The sequence below is a fragment of the Athene noctua genome, chromosome 1, assembly GCF_965140245.1.
Source record: "Athene noctua chromosome 1, bAthNoc1.hap1.1, whole genome shotgun sequence".
In the NCBI taxonomy this organism is placed as follows: domain Eukaryota; kingdom Metazoa; phylum Chordata; class Aves; order Strigiformes; family Strigidae; genus Athene; species Athene noctua.
This window is the reverse complement of record NC_134037.1, coordinates 178,781,723-178,800,709: the sequence shown is the minus strand read 5'-3', so window position 1 is coordinate 178,800,709 and position 18,987 is coordinate 178,781,723. Positions and strand designations below refer to the sequence as shown.

The 18,987-nt window shown below is 38.2% G+C and overlaps 1 protein-coding gene across 5 annotated transcripts in view; it reads right to left on the bottom strand.

Annotated features, from left to right (window-relative positions):
* The window catches only part of SH3KBP1 (SH3 domain containing kinase binding protein 1), a 235,083-nt gene that overhangs the window by 105,457 nt on the left and 110,639 nt on the right, over positions 1–18,987 (bottom strand). For all 5 annotated transcript variants that reach the window (XM_074906362.1, XM_074906343.1, XM_074906371.1 and 2 more), the window contains exons 4-5: positions 13,899–14,005; positions 2,446–2,569 (exon numbers count right to left, since the gene is read on the bottom strand). In XM_074906362.1, the coding sequence (XP_074762463.1) occupies positions 2,446–2,569; positions 13,899–14,005 (231 nt within the window). The remainder of the gene's footprint in view (positions 1–2,445; positions 2,570–13,898; positions 14,006–18,987) is intronic.

The following is an 18,987-nucleotide window of genomic DNA, read 5'->3' as shown; positions in this document are numbered from 1 at the left end:
TTCCAGAGAAACAAAAAGGAGCTACTGCAGCTTTTAAGTGCTGCCATATCTTGTCATCCACAGAGGAAAGAGTTGATCTAGAGGCATGAATGTGTACCCTTGAGATGTTATTCAGAGCATTTCAACAGTAATGTTAGCCTGATGTCCAAATCTTCCAGGGTTTACTTGTTCAGGTTTTATTTTGCTATGTTTTAAGACTAAGCACAGATACTTGAAATGAGATTATCATTCCTAGTCAGCCGTATAAACTTGCTGAAATTTTTGCAATCTCATTATGGAGATTTTCAAATCCAGATAGTCAGTATACCCGAATAGAGCCTCATAAATCACCATGTGTTAGAGACCAACACCTGTAACAATTATATAAACCATACAGAAAGAACTGAGTTGATGAGTATTTCCCATAATACTGCTAGGGAAATGCAGTTCTTAAATTGATGAGTTTACTTTAAGAGAAATAAATTAAAAAGTAGTAAAACCCCCATAAGAATCTCAACATTAATTGAATCCCTGTCTCCCTCTGAGGAGGTTTACAGTGTTCTTTTGTTTTATAGATACATTGCTGTTTAGAAAATAGTTCCTGATAAAACATCATCTTAGCTAGCCACAAAGCACCTCAAAAGATGTAGATTACATACAAAAAGAAGAAAACCCATCTCTTAACTATAGTTATCTTTAATTTGGTTAAAGAGACAAAAGTGGTATCTGTGTTTCCAATATCTTCTCAATACAAGTATCACAAGTTTTAGGTTCCACTGACAGTCGAACCAGCACACGAAACTGAGTTTGAACTAAGCACGTGTCATTATGGATGCTGATGAAACAAGTTAATGCTTTGTGGCTGCTTTTACACACACCAGTGTATGTTTTTGTTAAAAGACATTTTAAGGATGCTTAATATAAAGTAAATTACCTGAGAAAGCACTATTCATTCAGTCATATGGATAAAATTGAGTTATTTCATCCTGAACAGTATCACTTACCTTGTTCATTTACAGAGTAACAAACACTACAGAATCCAGAGCTGAAACTACATCTACACAATTTGTTCTTCCAAGAGTCACTGTATTTATAATGAACAAAATTCATGGTAGCATACACAGGTTATAGAAAGCAGTTTTCAATCTCACTGAAATATGCAACTTCACTTAACACCCCTTTTTCCTTTCCATCACACCAAAATTGTTAACTTCTTTAAGATTTTCATTCCACTCTGAAGGAACATTACCTGTAAATATCTTTAGCAGCACTAACAACAAAACTAGGTCACCAGTACCACTATACACGAATGGGTAGTCCGTTACAAAAACAGTATGAAAAATTTTCATCAATGCAGAAGTCAGGTTTTTAGGATCTTATTTCTTGTGGGATGGAATAAAGGTGACAAATTTGCCTTAAATGGAAAAATGAGAGAAAAAAAAGAAAAAAAGAGAAAGTATTATAACTTTCTACCTCTTACTGACAAAATCAACTATAAAGGCTTTGGTAAATTTCAGCTGAAATAAGCTTACAAAGATCTTGGAAGTCCTTTAACTTTTGCCTGTTCAGAGATCTCAGAAGAACACTACATAGTAATGAATATCTGCACTGCTGAAAACAGAAAGACCTTGGCAGATGTTGTGGAATTAGCCTGAAATATGTAAATACAATTGACTTTTTTCCTTTTCACTAAAGATTCAGAATTGACTACTGAATTAAAAAATAAAAAGAATATCTGAAGAACAGAAAAACCATGAAGACCAACAAGCGTCTATTTCATATAACAGCATACTTTTGGTTCACGTTATTCTCCAAGGGATGTTATAAATAGGACAACCCACTACCATGCTTATACTATTGCAAACTTAGTTACCAAACATGCTTTTCACCTGCAGCAGTACTGGCCCACTGTAAGTGAGAGAACAAAGTCCATGTCCCAGTTCTGGCCTTTTTCCCTTTGGCTGCTGGGGCAGTGGGTGACGGAGGTGATAGTAACATGCTCAGCACCTGGAGGGAAAAAGTGCCGCATGTCCCACACCAATAATTATGAATCCTTAAATCTACTGGAGTCATTATAGAAGGCATGGCACTTTAATCCCTCGTTTCAATAAGCACATCCACTCTGTAGATATTTGGTTACTTTGCTCAGTTTCCACATCTAAAACCAGAAAAACGCTTGTAATTTATTTTGGAATACAAATCCAGTCATCATCATTGCCTTCTCTCCTCTTGATTGTTGCAGCTTGGCAAGTCTTAACACAGCTCAGGGAGCATTGCCAATATTACAACTCAGGTAGCATTGCAAGTACACACATCATCACCATCCGACCCTTTCACAGCATAAATGATGAACATGGCATTTATAAACACTTCCAAGCAAGAGGTAAGAATGCACTACCTTACCAATGTGTTCAGGGTAAAGACACAGACATATATACAGAACATGGATAATATTTTTTTCCTTACTTGGCTTTACTTGCTCTTCCTGTGCTACTCCAACATCATCAGAATCAGACAGTTCTTTTATGAAGTTGGAAGGAAACATGCCAGTCTTTCCATTGAGTATACCTTCCCACCAGCCCTCTTCCACCTGCACCAAGACAAAAATAAAAAAGGGGGTTTAACATAAGCAACACTTTACAGACTTACATTATGTACTTGATTTTCAATAATAGTGACAGTAATGATTTTGAACAGTTTGTATTAATTTCAGGTAAGGAGCACATGGCACAGGCTCCAAGCCAGAACATATTTTTTTTCCAAGTAAAAACCAGAAAGGTGCTTAGACCCATCTGGAAATGTTCAGCAGTGCTGACAGCAGTCAGAAGCATGGATGAGCATTAACTAAAAGGATAAAAGAATAACTAGAGAGCACATGGTGTCTCTACACTTCAATTTTTATGGTTATCAGTTCAATCACTAAATTTTCAGAAACACTGTGCTCCTATTCATGACCTTCTTCTTAATGGATGTGATTTGCAGATTATAAGAGTTTAATTTCCCTAAGTAATCAATGGCAAAAGAGAAATGCCTACAAAGGGCTATTCAGAGAGTCTAAACCAGGTATCTTAAGATAAATCATGTGGGTATTTCTGCCTTCCCCGTCAAAATGAGAAATTCTCTATTTTAAAAATTAAGAATGTTGCAACATCATTAATGTGTTACGGTAAGAAATCTACAGAGAACAAAGAATGCTACTAATGTGTATTTGACTCTAGATTTACGAAGAGCTACTGAAATACAGAATAATGATACGGTCAGAAGGAGGAGATATACTTCCTAGCCCAATCTCAAGAGAAAATAGTACTTTAAAATTACAAACTCCCTCCTTTATAACCCATTCAGGATTGAACAGCGGTGTCAGGGAGTGAAATGACAGCACTTAGAAACCAGATGCCTTTAGGTTGTAATGGGACAGCAAGAAATTACTTCTTACATGCATCAGCTAAACACATGATTAACAGATAAATACTTTTCATCTGTCAGACACTACTCACCAAAAAAATGACAGAGGAGGTCAGGGTCAATCTGTGACACAACAGTCTCCAGTAATGTTTGACCCATCTCCTTCCTGCCCCCCGATAAAAATTATGAAAATTGAAAGCTAACTTTACAAGTTGAGAGTGTTCACATTTACTGTTAAAAAAACAACCCCACATCTTAAATGGTACTAAATTATTATAGAAGTCTGTTTCTATCACTTATCCATTAAAATCTCAAGTTCTTAGAAAACAAATCTCTTAATAATACAAGCAAATATTTCCTCAAACTATAGAGGAATTGTTGATTTTTTTTTTTCAACTTAGCTGCATGTACAATTTTACTACAAAGAAAACTGTTGTTACTTCAGAAGTGGTTCCTGTGCTTTCTCTCCATCTTCAACCCTTTTAGCACATTTCTTCTCCTCCTGGGTTGATTTTTTGTTTCAGACCAGCAGAGCTACTTTCATTTAATCTTAGTATCTGCCCATGACAAAGCTTCCCCTCTCCTGCCCAATGCATCAGTAGTATTGGTCAAATCAAGAACAACTCTGGGAACAATGGCTATTATCTTGTTGCTACTTCAGAGGATAGAATACATACGAACCACTCGATCACTTCAGTGCAGGTTTTTCAGATTATAGTATCAAAATCTCTAAAAGGTAGTATTTCCTTTTCTTCTCTCCACACAAATTAAAAACCATATAGAAAACTGAAACTGCATGACACACACTTAGTAGACTCTACAAATTATATCTCTAAATACCTATATATGATCTATAATTACAAAGAAAATATACAACATGGCCAAGAATCTTTGAGCTATAAAAATACTTCAATATTTCTAATGCAGCATTCCCAGGTCACTCTATTGATTAGAGCTAAACATTAAACCATAACTGCATTAGATGATTGACCAGAAGATTAACCACAGGGGAATTACACAGTTCCCAAGACCCCTGATTTGCAAGATGCTGAGATTACTTGACAGAAATAAGGTGATCAGTATCACTCAGTTCCATCTTTCCCTCAAGTAACTTTCTCCTGCTTACTTCAGAGTTTTCTTACAAGTTGACATTAGCACTCTTTATGTGGCATATTTATGTATGGATCCCTATATACATATATAGAAATACAAATATTCAAATATTTTTAGACAGGTAAATCTAAACTGAATGTGAATATACTCACAGCATTCATTAGCTTATTGCAAGACTTCCAGCTGTTGCAAGAATTAAAAATAACATGGCATTCAATAATTTGACAAATTCAGAAAAATCTAAAGCAAAACCCAGATTTTTTCCACAAGAAAATGCAGAAGCATGTTATCAACACATCAGAGATTCAGGTCAAACTGGGCCTCCCGAAGATTTATTAGGAAATTTTCATTAAAAGCATCAACACCTTTTAAGTATTTTTAAACACTATAGCTACATGCTACATACCTTTAAGTCTCAAAACACACCAGCTAGAGATTAATCCATACAATAAACTAAGACACTAAAATACCCCGAGGATTTAGCTATCCCAAATTGGGGCAATCCATTACCATATGGTTTGAAATGTTGCAATAATTCCCAGCCAATAAAGCCTTACAAATGAAAATTCATTATTTATGGGGGTAATCCATGTGGAGATAGGAGCACTCAGTAAAATTCTCATAGTACATTATTACAACAAAGTGCTTTCAGGATTTATACATCTAGGTCCTGATTTATGCCCAGCATTCATGTGCTGAACCAAACAATCTAAACCGAGGAGGATTTCATTCAGCAGTCTGTGTCCCTATGGCAGAAAAAAGTTCTACTATTCATAATATCTGACACACCAATTGTTAAGTTCAGCCTGAAAATGAAGTTTAAAATGAAGTTTTTGTTTTTAAGTTAGAAGCATCATCTTTCCAATCTGCCAAATATAAGTGGCTACAGCTAGAGGTATTTTTAAGATGTGTTTTCAGTGTGTTATATCTGCTCACTGCCTTTCGGAGAGGCATGGCACATCCTCATCTTGCCAAGCCTTTAGGCTGCCAGTACTGCTGTCACACCACATTTGAAGAGCAACAACATACAGGAAAGTGACTGAAGATACTTCATTACTCCACTTCATATGTTTAGGGAGGTATTAATGCACCCAACTGCAACTCAGTAAATGCCATTCATGGAGCAGAGACAGATGCAACAGCAGTCAGCTATATGCAGTCCAACACCTGGATGTGATTGGATGAGATATGAACAACAATATCGCCAGAGAATGGTGCATATTCTCTTGAGAAATGCATCCCATTAAAGAGCCTTGCCTTTGGGTTTTAAAGGGAAATTGAATCTATATAATAATTAAGCAACATTCAAATGTTCTTGCAGTATCATTGAGCTTTTTTTTTAAATATTTTCAATGAATAAAGAATACTTGTATTTTGTTTTTAATTGAACTACTCGATCGGTAGAGCCTTTTTTGATGTGAATGAGGTTTTTAGAAATTGTAAACCAAATACAGATGAAAATAATTCAAAATATACTGGTTTACTTTGTTAGAAAGTGAGTGTTTCATCAAACTGTGAGATCCTAGCACACAATAACAACTCAGACTAGAAAGAGAGTAAGATGCTGTAGTAGTTAATTTTACTTACTAATAATAATATAAATAAGAAATAATAATGAAGTGCTCAAAATCAATACCGTGGAAGTGGACAAACAGGAAAATAAACAGAGAATTATATGGGTGAGACATTCAGACACACAAACAAGAAGTTCTCAAAAGGGTGTACAGATGCTAGGACATTAAGCTGATTAGAAATCAACAAAAATTTATTGAAATCAGCCTATTTCCATGTTTAATGTACAAAAAAATAGAAAAAAGAAATATGACAGCAGTTCAAGCCTTCAGGCAAACATAATAGTTCTATTTAAGATAGGGAATGCAGTTTTATTCTGTAACTGTAAAGCAACCAAAGAAAACAAAATCACTTCAGCAGGACACTAGGACTACAAGATAAAGATATACCAAAAGTGAGGAAACGTTATTTTTAATGTTCTTTAGGTTTTTCTCTCCATGGCCAATACAATCTGCAAGATTCCCCTTTAAAGAAAGAAGCGTCAGAGGGAGCATCAGCCTGACCTGCAGTGCAACAAACCTTGTTGCTAGAAGTACCTTCCCTTGAGGGAACTGCATGGCCATGCCAATAACTACAGGATGGGATACCCAAAAAGAGCAGGAAATGCTGAGGCCAACTACCAGCAATTGCTTGTCAGAATACATAGGACTGCCACAGCTGCTTGCTTACACCTCGCTATGTAGTTAATAGGCTAGAGTCGTTAACTGATTAAAATGTTTAGCTCTTTAGAATCACTGCCCGAAAGTGTATTTCCAATGAACTCCTGTATCCGCCTGTTCCACAAGCTTTTCTACAGCTGGTAGCTTTGCCTGTTAGGCTGACAGACTACCTACAGCTCAGCTAGGGCAAACAAGGGAGGCTTTGACTCAGGAAAGGTTTCAGGTGGAAGAAGGTCTCCCTGGATCACAACAGAGTCTTTCTGGGCTGTCTAACTAAAACACAGTCCCAGGAATAACAGCAATGCCACAGGCAGGCAACAGGAAGGAGAGAAGCCCAAGGTCAACAAATTTTCTTTTGCTTACTGAAAACTAGAACACAGAAAGCAAAGGAAAAAAATCCCTTATTTTATAAATTCTAATGGAACATCTTGAGCTTGAAGGACAAAAGCAATTGTATGGTGAAAGGAAATGAAAAACATATATTCCCAAGAAGCAAAATAAACAAATTATATTTACTGCCAACGGGAAAAGAAATTTTGGAAACAAGACCTCAACAGAAGATGATGCTTACAGTGCCACTTGATGGCTTATTCTGGGAGTGCATTCAGAGAGAGACATACCCATGAGACATGAACCAGCCCTTGGGTTTCTGCTACAGCACATCTGGAAACTGTTTGGTGCAGAAGGGAAGATTTAAAAACTGCACAAGTACCTTGTATTGGGGGATCTTTCCAGCTTCAGAGTTCTTTATTTTACAATGTCAAAATGTACTTTGGGATTTTTTTCATTTGTTTCTGTGGTTTGGGTTTGTTTGTTTTTGGTGTGGGTTTTTTTTTTTTAACATCATCTTCTAAGTAAGAAACTGAGGGACAGAAAAAGCAATCACATAATACTGACATGACCCTATAAAAAGTCAGAGATATTTGCATCCTTGTTGCCACAAAAAAGCCTCCTGCCACATGAACTAACCAAACAAGCAGTAATCATAGAAGTCCTTGTGAACCACCTGTTGGAAAAAGATCAGGAAAAACACCTTACCACAGCATTTCACAGAAAAGTAACTGAGGGATGTGAACCTCAGCATTCACTCCCAGCTGTTCTCTTGCAGTATTATACAGTTCTGTACTTGTGGCACAGACCATCCCCTTGCCACTATTAAATATTCCCCTTTCAACTCTACAGCTGTCAAAATAAGTTACTGTAAGGAAAGTCCAGGTCAATCCCCAGAGTTTATCCTGTTCTTGGAAATGGGTTGAGCCGCTTTATCTCACAATAACAACAACAAAATCCCACCAACCCTGCCCAAAAGGAGCAACAGATTTGTAAAAATTCAGTGTGCACTTTTATAATTTCAAATTTCTGATAGGATTTGATCATGTAATATGTGGCAATGATAATTAAAAGTCAAAGAATAAGCTCAGTGGTATTGCAGCATGTCTCAGTCAAAGACTTAGTTGTGAGCTTCACACCATGCAATACATGTTGCCAAAAAGCTGACTTCTCAGCAGGATGAGGCCACAAAGTAAATAGCATCACGACGGCAGACTAATCCCAAATAAAAGCAGGCTCGGAACTGCTGAATGACATGCCAAATGACCTTACTCTAATACTACAGGTTAATTTTCTGGCATCCCATGAAAGTCTAAGGGTGGAACATAATTGCAATTCAGATATCTGCATTTAATAAGACAATTAGTTACACTTGTATTTTGCGACAACTGTAATTAGTTATAGCTAATCAACTAGGAAAATGACAAGCAAAAAGCTATCAATCACACATTAAATGTGAATGTAAACAGTGATGAAAATGCATTTCTTGTTAGTTTCAAATATACTTTTAATTTAAGTCTGTTAATTAATGTTTCATGGGTATCACTGTCTGCGTAGTTATGGAAACCTCTAGTTTAACAACAAGCATTTTATCTATTGCGACGAATGTTTGATCTTATTATAATTATTTATAACTATTTAGAACAAATAGGAAGGTACTGCGAGTTCTGAATATACAGCCTCCAAGGATATCTATCTGGTGACAAGCCTAGCATCTCAAAAACTCACACTTGCTGTTGTTTCACAGAATCACAGAATCATCTAGGTTGGAAAAGACCTTGAAGATCATCCAGTCCAACCATTAACCTAACACTGACAGTTCCCAACTACACCATATCCCTCAGCGCTATGTCGACCCAACTCTTAAACACCTCCAGGGATGGGGACTCCACCACCTCCCTGGGCAGCCCATTCCAACGCCTAACAACCCCTTCTGGAAAGAAAAGCTTCCTAATATCCAGTCTAAACCTTCCCTGGTGCAACTTGAGGCCATTACCTCTTGTCCTATGGCTTGTTACTTGGTTAAAGAGACTCATCCCCAGCTCTCTGCAACCTCCTTTCAGGTAGCTGTAGAGGGCCATGAGGTCTCCCCTCAGCCTCCTCTTCTCCAGACTAAACACCCCCAGTTCCCTCAGCCGATCCCCGTACAACCTGTGCTCCAGAGCCTGCACCAGCTTCGTTGCCCTTCTCTGGACACGCTCGAGTCATTCAATGACCTTTTTGTAGTGAGGGGCCCAAAACTGAACACAGGAATCGAGGGGCGGCCTCACCAGTGCCGAGTACAGGGGTAAGATCCCTTCCCTGTCCCTGCTGGCCACGCTATTGCTGACACAAGCCAGGATGCCATTGGCCTTCTTGGCCACCTGGGCACACTGCTGGCTCCTATTCAGCTGGCTGTCAATCAACACCCCCAGGTCCCTCTCTGACTGGCAGCTCTCCAGCCACTCCTCCCCAAGCCTGTAGCGCTGCTGGGGGTTGTTGTGGCCCAAGGGCAGCCCCCGGCATTTGGCCTTACTGAAACTCCTCCAGTTGGCCTCAGCCCATGGCTCCAGCCTGTCCAGTTCTCTCTGCAGAGCCTCCCTACCCTCGAGCACATCAACACTCCCACCCAACTTGGTGTCATCTGCAAACTGACTGAGGGTGCACTCGATCCCCTCGTCTAGATCATCAATAAAGATGTTAAACAGGAGTGGCCCCAACACTGAGCCCTGGGGGACACGACTCACGACCAGCCACCAGCTGGATTTAACTCCGTTCATCACAACTCTCTGGGCCCGGCCATCCAGACAGCTTTTTACCCAGGAAAGCGTGTGCCCATCCAACCCTCAAAAAGCCAGTTTTGCCAGGAGGATGCTGTGGGAAACGGTGTAAAAAGTTTTACTAAAGTCAAGGTAAACAACATCCACAGCCTTTCCCTCATCCAATAAGTGGGTTGCCCTGTCATAGAAGGAGATCAGGTTTGTCAAGAAGGACCTGCCTTTCATAAACCCCTGCTGACTGGGCCTGAGCATCTGGTTGTCCCGCATATGTTGTACGATGGTACTCAGGATGAGCTGCTCCATCAGCTTCCCAGGCACCAATGTCAAGCTGACAGGCCTGAATTTCCTGGATCATCTTTCCTACCCTTCTTATAGATGGGTGTCACATTGGCCAATTTCCAATCAGTCGAGACCTCCCCGGTCAGCCAAGACTGCTGGTAAATGATGGAAAGCGGCTTGGTGAGCACCCTCGGGTGTATCCCATCCAGACCCATAGACTTGTGTATGTCTATCTGATGTAGTACGTCACTGGCTATCTTCTCCTGGATTACGGGAGGGTTGTTCTCCTAGTCTCTGTCTTGTGGCTCATGAAGCTGGATTCCCTCAGTAAAACTAGTCTTGTTATTAAAGGCTTTCAATCCCCTGTACAGCCCCAAACCACTTCTGCCACGACAGGAATTTCCAATAGTATCTATCACTACCATAGACATAAAACATTTTAAAAAAATATCCAATCTGTTAGCACCAGAAAGAAGTATCTGGGGCAGCTTTAGATGCTACTACACCTCAGGTTTTGGTTAGGGCCCTCAAGCAGAGGTGGGAGAAGGGAAGACATCCTCATCCCGAGCATGTCACCATGTGATATCAGTGTAACCCATTTTCACTGGGGGTTGGGGAAAACACACTTGGGCACTGATGGAGGTGGCTAAGGTGAAGATTTGCATTCCCTTCTGTCAACCCTTTGATGAAGACAGTGATCTTCAACAGGTTCGAGGATGAGCAGAACCCATTTCTTTAAGGATGGAGCCAAATTAGTACAGTACAATAGGAACTAGCTTTTCTTTGAAACAGGAAAAGTTTAATGAGTTATCAACCGTAAGCATCGTTTTAAACACATTTTTTGTTAAATACCCACATAAAGATATATAGATATTTTGATATAAACAATATCCATTTTAGTTTCCTATAAGTCAGTTAGGAATCAATTTCTTTTCAACTAAACTGAAATCCACAGAGATTTCAAAATATTAATCTAAGTCAATTTACAACAAATTAATTCACTGGTGCAACTTTATTAGCAGGATATAATAAAATATTACCTGTGGGAATCTGAGACCTTCTACTCATGAATAAAAAGATGGAGTAAGAGAAAGAAGCAACTGGAAATGGAAAGTGAATGACCATTAATCTTTCAATTAGCCACTGAGCCACTGTAAATAATGCTGAAGATGCTATAGTCCAGTTTTTCATCTTGAGTAATGATAAACAAAATTGATATTTTGTGATAATTGCCTCCAACTGTTGCCTGTGTGGGAGGATTTTTTTCTGTTGTTTGGGGGGGTTTGTACAATAACACAGCATGGTTTTGGTCCTTGCAAAAAAATCTCCATTTTCACAAATGTGGAAGCTGTATTTTTTAAATAATATGTTCAAACATTTATAATTTGAAATAAGGAGTATATAATGACATAAACAGTGTGAATCCTATTTAAATGCAAGGAGTCTTTATGCAGCATTACCTATAAGCAAAAGGGTAAACAGCAAAATCAGTACATTGGTTGGTGCAGCTTTCTGTATCAAGTAAATTTCCTGTTTCAAAAGAAAAATTCTGCCCTACTTTTTCGAGGAATTAACACTACTATGATAAGGGCAGAAGAGGAAGTAATAGCAGTAAGTATTCAACATCAACTTCTTGGTATGCACCATGACTGAAAATAAAAACACTTCCTGAGGTGCTGAGAACTTTTTCTCTAAATTCCTTTCTTTTCCCTCTTCCACCAGCTGAACTAGTTCTACCCAGAAGAGTCAATGTCCTGGATCGCATCAATGCACCAGACGATGCCTGAGGCAGAGCTTCTATTTCAGTAGCTGACAGAACAGGCTATTTTGTAAGGTCAGAGAGGGCACAGCCTCACCTGTGTCAAGCTGTTCTTCTTCAGCTTTTACTTATGGTCAACTGTTCAAGCCAGCCATGAGAAATCCTCTTCAACACTACAGTAAAACTAATTCCAGTATGACATTCTTTAGCACTGAAAAAAGCAGCCCTAGACAATATATTTTCTTAAACTTTAGAATCAGCAAGTTGTCAATGCCTTCTTCGACAGTAGCAATTCAAAGTACAGCTATGAGTGTAAGACTACAAAGTCTGTAATCAGCAATTCAAGTGGTTTTCAAAAAACATGGCCTTAACTATAAGCACACACATGCAAGTACAGTAATGTTTCACTTCTAAAGTTCTACATCTTTAAATTTTGATGCAAACATTTTCAGTTTCATTTGGGTTAAAAAAAAAATCTGTTATTTATAGTTAAGCTGTTCAAATTTATAAGAAGACAAGAGATGCTTTTCATAAGGGAAGACCAGTGCCTCATCTAAATTATTTAATCATACCATTCATTCGGTAGAGTTAATTTGTTGGCTGGATACTAGGAAGGGGTTTTATTCCATCACTTTATGGCTCGAAAGAGAAAGACTTAAAAGTTTTAAGTAGGGCAACTGATGGAATATATTTGTGTGGCCATGTGAGGTCAAATATACTTCAAATTGTGCAATGAAAACAGCTCATGGGCTGCTGTGAAACTCATTATATAATATTGGGTTTACACTGTCTTCAAAATATGCTCTTAAATATCTTACAACCTTGACATCCCCCACACAGTTCTGCTTAAAGACAGAATAAGGTTAGTTAAGTGACACATCATCTCTGATTTCAGGAAGAACAATGCATAGAGCTGGCTTGCACAGCTAGGTAAAAGGAAAACCGGTGATCACTAAGCTTCTTACACTCAGATGTGAGAATTTCATCTCTCATAAGAAAACACTGGATGTCATGTAGATCGCAATAGAATTTATATTCTTTTAGAACTGATTTCTTAAGTGACATATGCAGGAAAAAGAAAACAAAGGTATATAATCATATATCCTTGACACAAAAATAAATGTTGACTTATCAGCTGCTGAGTCACAGAGAAAAAATCCTACAAATAAATGATACAAGCTGAAACACACCTTTTATTGGTTGCTTGAGCAGACTAAGGTCTTTTTAAAGCTAACTAAGTAAAGACTAAATGAGTGTGAATGCATTCCACTTCAAGGATTCATGCTATTATTTTGACTTTTGGTCCATGTGCTATTAGGCTCAAGAAGATATTTCTAAAATCTCTAATAGAAAAAAACTGAAGGTATTTGAAGTGAACAGCATTCCTTGCTCCTGCAACCAGATTCACCCATGCAAAGAAAATTTCTGTACCTCTGTCCAGGTTTTTGTAATTTGTTCCCATTCCTTCTAAGAGATGTGGATTCATTTTCCACCCAAAATAAGTGCATCTTGAGTCTCTAAAGAATTTGTTGGGGTTTGTTTGTTTGTTTGTTTTTAAACCGATTAGACTAAAATGAAATTGTTAAAGATGACAAAAGGAGAATGTCATGACTGAACTTGAGAGATTCAAGTAAATTTCTTAAATGTGTTTAACTCCATAAAGATAATTCTTCCCCATGGCTGTCTTACTAAAATTGGGAAAAATCTTTTCTGCTATAACCTTGGTTCTTCAGAGATATAAACTCAATAGCCCTGCAGCACAAAGTCCCTGAACAGAACTCAGAAACATCAACTGATCAAGTAAAACCAGTAGAAGTGGTAGAGCGAACAACCCCCTTATGAAATCCATAAGCAATCAACCACATCCCCTTACCCCCAATAGAAACCCAAACCAGACATGTCAATATACCAGAGAAGAAAAATGTCTGATTTAAATTAGGTCTCAAAATACGCAGTATCTAAGATAGGATGTCAGAATTGCACAGTATCTAAGACAGGATGTCAGAACTGCATGTATGTATATTCCATTAAAGATGTGCTCACCTCTCCCACAACTTCAATGATGTCACCAACTTTTAATTCCAGTTCATCTTCATTTTGGGGCATATAACTGAAAGCCACCTGACATCTTCTTCTTCTGTTTCTTTCTCCTGGTGAAAATGAAGGAAATGGGGAAATTGTAAAACAAAACCAAAATTTCATGCCAAACACAAGACAGGGGAAATGATTAAAGATGAAATATTATTCTTTGAGCATTATTAAAAGAATCTGAATGTTTGCAATGCTTAGCATATCTGCCTAAAATTAATTTACAAAAAGAGGGTGGAGAAAAGATTTCTGGTGCATATTATTTCTTTCAAGCATTTTTATAATTCAGTGCAATTAATAAATGAAAATAAATTGTGGAGATTTTTTTCCTTTCTGTAATATTATTCAAGAGTCAAAATTTAACTAATAGACTGTGCTTCCTAGTGACAGGACGGACAGCTTTATCCAGAGTATATTTGCTACACCTTCTCTTCTAGACTAATGCTCTATACACATGGTGTAGGCAAATCCAGAAACTGGAGGGGTGAGGGACGGATCCAAAACCTTGTGGCTTTTGCTCATATGAAAATAAGCTCTCAACTAATTATTTTGTCCTGTATTTTTTCTCCATAATTCTTTCACAGGTGTACAAAGATCTCACTAACCTTTTCCTATATATATTCTTTTACTTATATATATATATATACATACAGATATATAGGTAGGTATGGATATATACACACATATTTGTAAGGTGCATATTTATGCACTAGTATCAGATTAAAGAGAAAAGAAGGAAAACCCATCTCAAAGGACACCAAAGCTAGGTGTGTCACTGGGTTAGTGTGGTTAAGACAGGCAAACTTTGATAATCAACCAGCTATTGGAAACTATGTCACCACGCATCTTTCTCTTCAGCTTGGATGTCCAGGCTAGAATGAGGGTGCATCTTTGAATGCATGACTGGAAATTCATAGCTCTGGCTAAGAGTAAGACCCCTTACTTGACCCTTCTGCCACCACAGTTTTAAGACAGGCAGATAAATGAAAAGATTCAGTTCCTGAGCTTTTGTTTGCCAGACCCACTGGTTTACATATAAATACAATAGTGTAAAATTTGTAGCAAAGATCAGAGAACTTCCCTAAATTAAGTTGCTGAACCATGCTGCTCAGCCTCTATTAGCTGAAGGACAACTTACTGACATGAATCATAATCATGCTGGAATGTGGTGGAGGGGGAGAAAGTAGGAAGAGAGGATTCACTGATTACTCTCTTCTCTAGAAGATGTGCAATGGATAAACCATACTATTTTGTATTATTTATATGCGTATATCCACACAAACATATGTACACACTCTACAAAAGTAAATGTACTTTCTCTTATGCTATTTCTCTTAACTGCAAAACATGCTCAACACACACCAAAACCAGTTAGGTAAATAATGTTCAAGAAAAGAGACTTAATCTGACATTAAATTACAGAAATGAATCTTACGGTCAATCTATTATTTCCCCTGTAACATTTCTTGATAACCCTGTTTGAGGGTGAGCAGTAATATAAAGTTACAGAACTTTTTTTTTTTTTTTCCTAATCTATTAGTTAAAGCTAGAGAAAGAAGGGAGAAAGGAAGCCATTGAATTTGGCTTTCTGACAACATTTTTTACAGCCACTGCAATCATGCATGAGTGTCAGGTTTTGGAATGTTAAAATTAATGCTTTAATGCACTGCAACCAAACTTGCTCAAACTGGCTCTTTTTTCCACCTACAGATGACTGTTCATTCTTCACCATCTAAACTAAAATGGTCTTAAATTGACAACTTTACGCAGCTGCATTCAAAATAACTTAAATATAATACATACCTTCCTTACTGAGCGTTTTTTTCATTGTGTAAAAGACGCTGGCTACTTTCCCTAAAGATAAGATTCCCACTATGTTTTCTAACATCAAGTAGCAACTAATGTGCTGATGTTGCCTGATGTCAGTTGCCACCCTATTTAATAATCAATATTGTGGGACTCCTGGAGAATATTTTTGAGATTGCTAAGAGAGTAAGAAGTAAACACAATTCTGGATGCTAATAATAGACCTGTGTTAATCCTTCCCCCTCCCAACCCCATAAAGTTTTTTTACTACTGTATAGAAAACCTAGTAAAAATCTGCATTTATCTCCAATAGCTTCACGGTTGTCTCACTGCTTTCTCTCTCATCCCAAATATTTCTCTAAAGAAATACCTAAGTAGAAAGTAGCACGCCAACAACAGGCATAGACTCTATGTACCAACCAGATCCTCTCTCTGGTTTAACGCAAGACAACAGATTCAGCAGCAATTCCCTTGGTTTTAAGGAGAAGGTGCTGCTGGACTCCATATGCATGGTAATGCTTGGAGCACTTGAGCAGAGCACAAGTTGGGTGAAGAGCTCTGCAGCCAAGGGGTATCTGTTTTTTCTTACACTAAAGCAACCTGGGAAATACAGCAGTATGAGTTTTCTAAGAAAACAGAGCTGATTAATAGGAAAAGCCAGAGTAACCAAGCTGTGCATATACAAAAATTTAGTAAAGAAAAACTCTAATTTTGCAAATGCAATACTCCCACCTCAGTATCATCAATTTTGTATCTGTTTCTTAACTAGCACAAAGTCTCTTAAAGGCAGCATGTTCAGGAACCAGAAGGACCAACTGGGACAACTAACAAGCAGTTCTGAAGTCTTGGTTTTCTCTCACCATTTCCCCTTTTGCTATTATTATCACTTGCTGCAGTGTATTATCACAGTTTATGGTTTAACTGCTAGTTACTTGAGAATGAAATGGCACACTGTGACTTTAAAATATAAGTAATTCAACTAAATTGATGTAAAGTTAATTTTAAATCATATAGGGAAGCAATTCTGCAGTGAAGACTGCAGATACTTTCTAATCACATCCATTTTCTTCTTACTTGCAAACTGATGAAGACAATATTTTGTAAGAGGTTTTTTTGCAGTTTTCTCCACACTTGAGCATAAACTGAGTTACTTGCAAGTGAAATGTTACTGTGTGGTGAGAAGGCAGGTAATAAAGCCAATACTTTAAAATCAGAAAAGGTGTGCTACAAAATCCTCACTGAGTTGAAAGGCTTAAAAAAAGGGAAAAAAACCAAAAAACAAAAAACAAACAAACAAAACAAAACCCCAAACAAACAACAACAACAACAAAAATCGGTGAACTCTTCCTGGGCAATTTATAATAAACTGTAGCAAGTAACCTTCTGCAGGTAACACCACACTGCGCTCTGACTGCTGGTTGCAGTTTTAGGCTGGTAGCTGTGGCACAACATTAGCACCTGTGAGCTGCAGGTCAGAAACTAACTGAGCTACATTGTATTCAGAACAAGCCATCATACAGAAGTAACATCAGTCACCCTTGTAATAAAGTACTGGCTCTCATTTACACAGTTACAATAAACCTCCAAGGAAAAAAAAAAAAAAAAATCACACCTAGTTGGTGCAGTCAGTTCTTAAAGCAAACCAGGCAGCTAGAGAGAATCTGCTGCACACATACAAGGGGGCTAAGAAGCCAGTGACTGCAGAGCATATTGCATCTGAATTGATGGCACCAAGATCTCAACAACTGTGACGCAGGGCATGCCTGACTCAGCTCCGCTCCCTGTAAGGACTGTGCCAAAGGCACCGAACCCTTACAAAGTGCCTGCAGATCGAGCAAGGGAGGAAAGAAAATGGACCTTGCATGCATTATGAAAGGTGTCATGTCACCAAACACCTTAAGAGGAATGCTGGCTGCCTCCTTACGGCAGCTGTTGATTGCCAACTCCTGCTCACCCCACCTGCGGCTACCTTCCCCCTGCCCTGAGTGGTGAACTGCTTCTCCCATCATTCCCCAAACACTTTCACTCAGAGCAAAACTTGGTAGCTTACAGTGTAAACAGGCTTTGCTAAACCAGTTCATTTTGGTCTTTAACTTAAGATTTACCTATCTCATTGTAGGTGCCCCTGAATCTGATGTCTAAGTCCGAGCCTATCATTCAGGAGTGGACAGAACTTAATACCTCCAGAGGGTATTTAGTGTCACTGTAAAACAGAAGACTAACATACATCAGATGAATGACTCTCTGGAAGTGCCTTTTTCTACTGGTGTGGCTAGATCAGACCTCAACATCTAATTTCAAAAGGTCTAAAGTTAGGTCAGATAGAAAAAGGAATGAACAGGTATTTAGAAACTTGAAACAAACAGATCTTCAAGGGCACAAAACTAATTTGTTACAAAGTGCTGTTTGATCAGATTTTAAAAATGGTGTGGTTGCTGGTGACAGCAGGAGACCATAAAGGGGCTTCCTCCAGAGAGCATGATTTCTAGACATTTAAACACCCCTCTGGCATTTGCAGTGAAGACAAGAGACAATGATAACACACTGGCATTCAATGCTTACTTTTGTAAGGGGTACCAAAAGCTGAGGCAACACTCCACAAGACACACTGGTACTTCCATGCTGCCATAGGACCCAGGAAATGTTGCAAACTGACAACGTGGGGTTAGATGAAAAGTACGGCAGCAGCAGAATAGATAGGAACTAAACCATTTCAGAATGAACTGGAATTTTCAAATCCAAACTACTTTTTTTAAACTTAAAACCTCTGTCATGAAACAGATGTTTATATAAATGTGTGCATGTGTGAATGGTGGTTTCTACTTTTCACTTGATGCCAATGTCTTTATAGCCTGTCCTGTCAGTGAAAACCACATGGTTAACGTCACTAACAGAAGGTCCATCAACTCTACATACTAATCCACCTTTTTTTCTCACCAAAAGTGAACAAGTACAGCAATCCTTTTCATAAAACAGTTCTGCAGCGTCAAAAAAATGTATTCAATAAAAGCCTTCAGAGAACAGACCCACTGAGCAAGTGTCCATCCCTCCCACTGATGACAAAAGGTAGACCTAAATGGCTGACAATCTCTTCAAAACTAGACTCCACAATTTTGCAACTGGATCTGGTTTAAAAAGAGACATATCGATATCATCATAGCTCAGACAAACAATCCAACCCAACTGCGCCTGGATTTCTTTTATGATTGTTTTTTAATAAAGGAGTGTTGCTATGGAA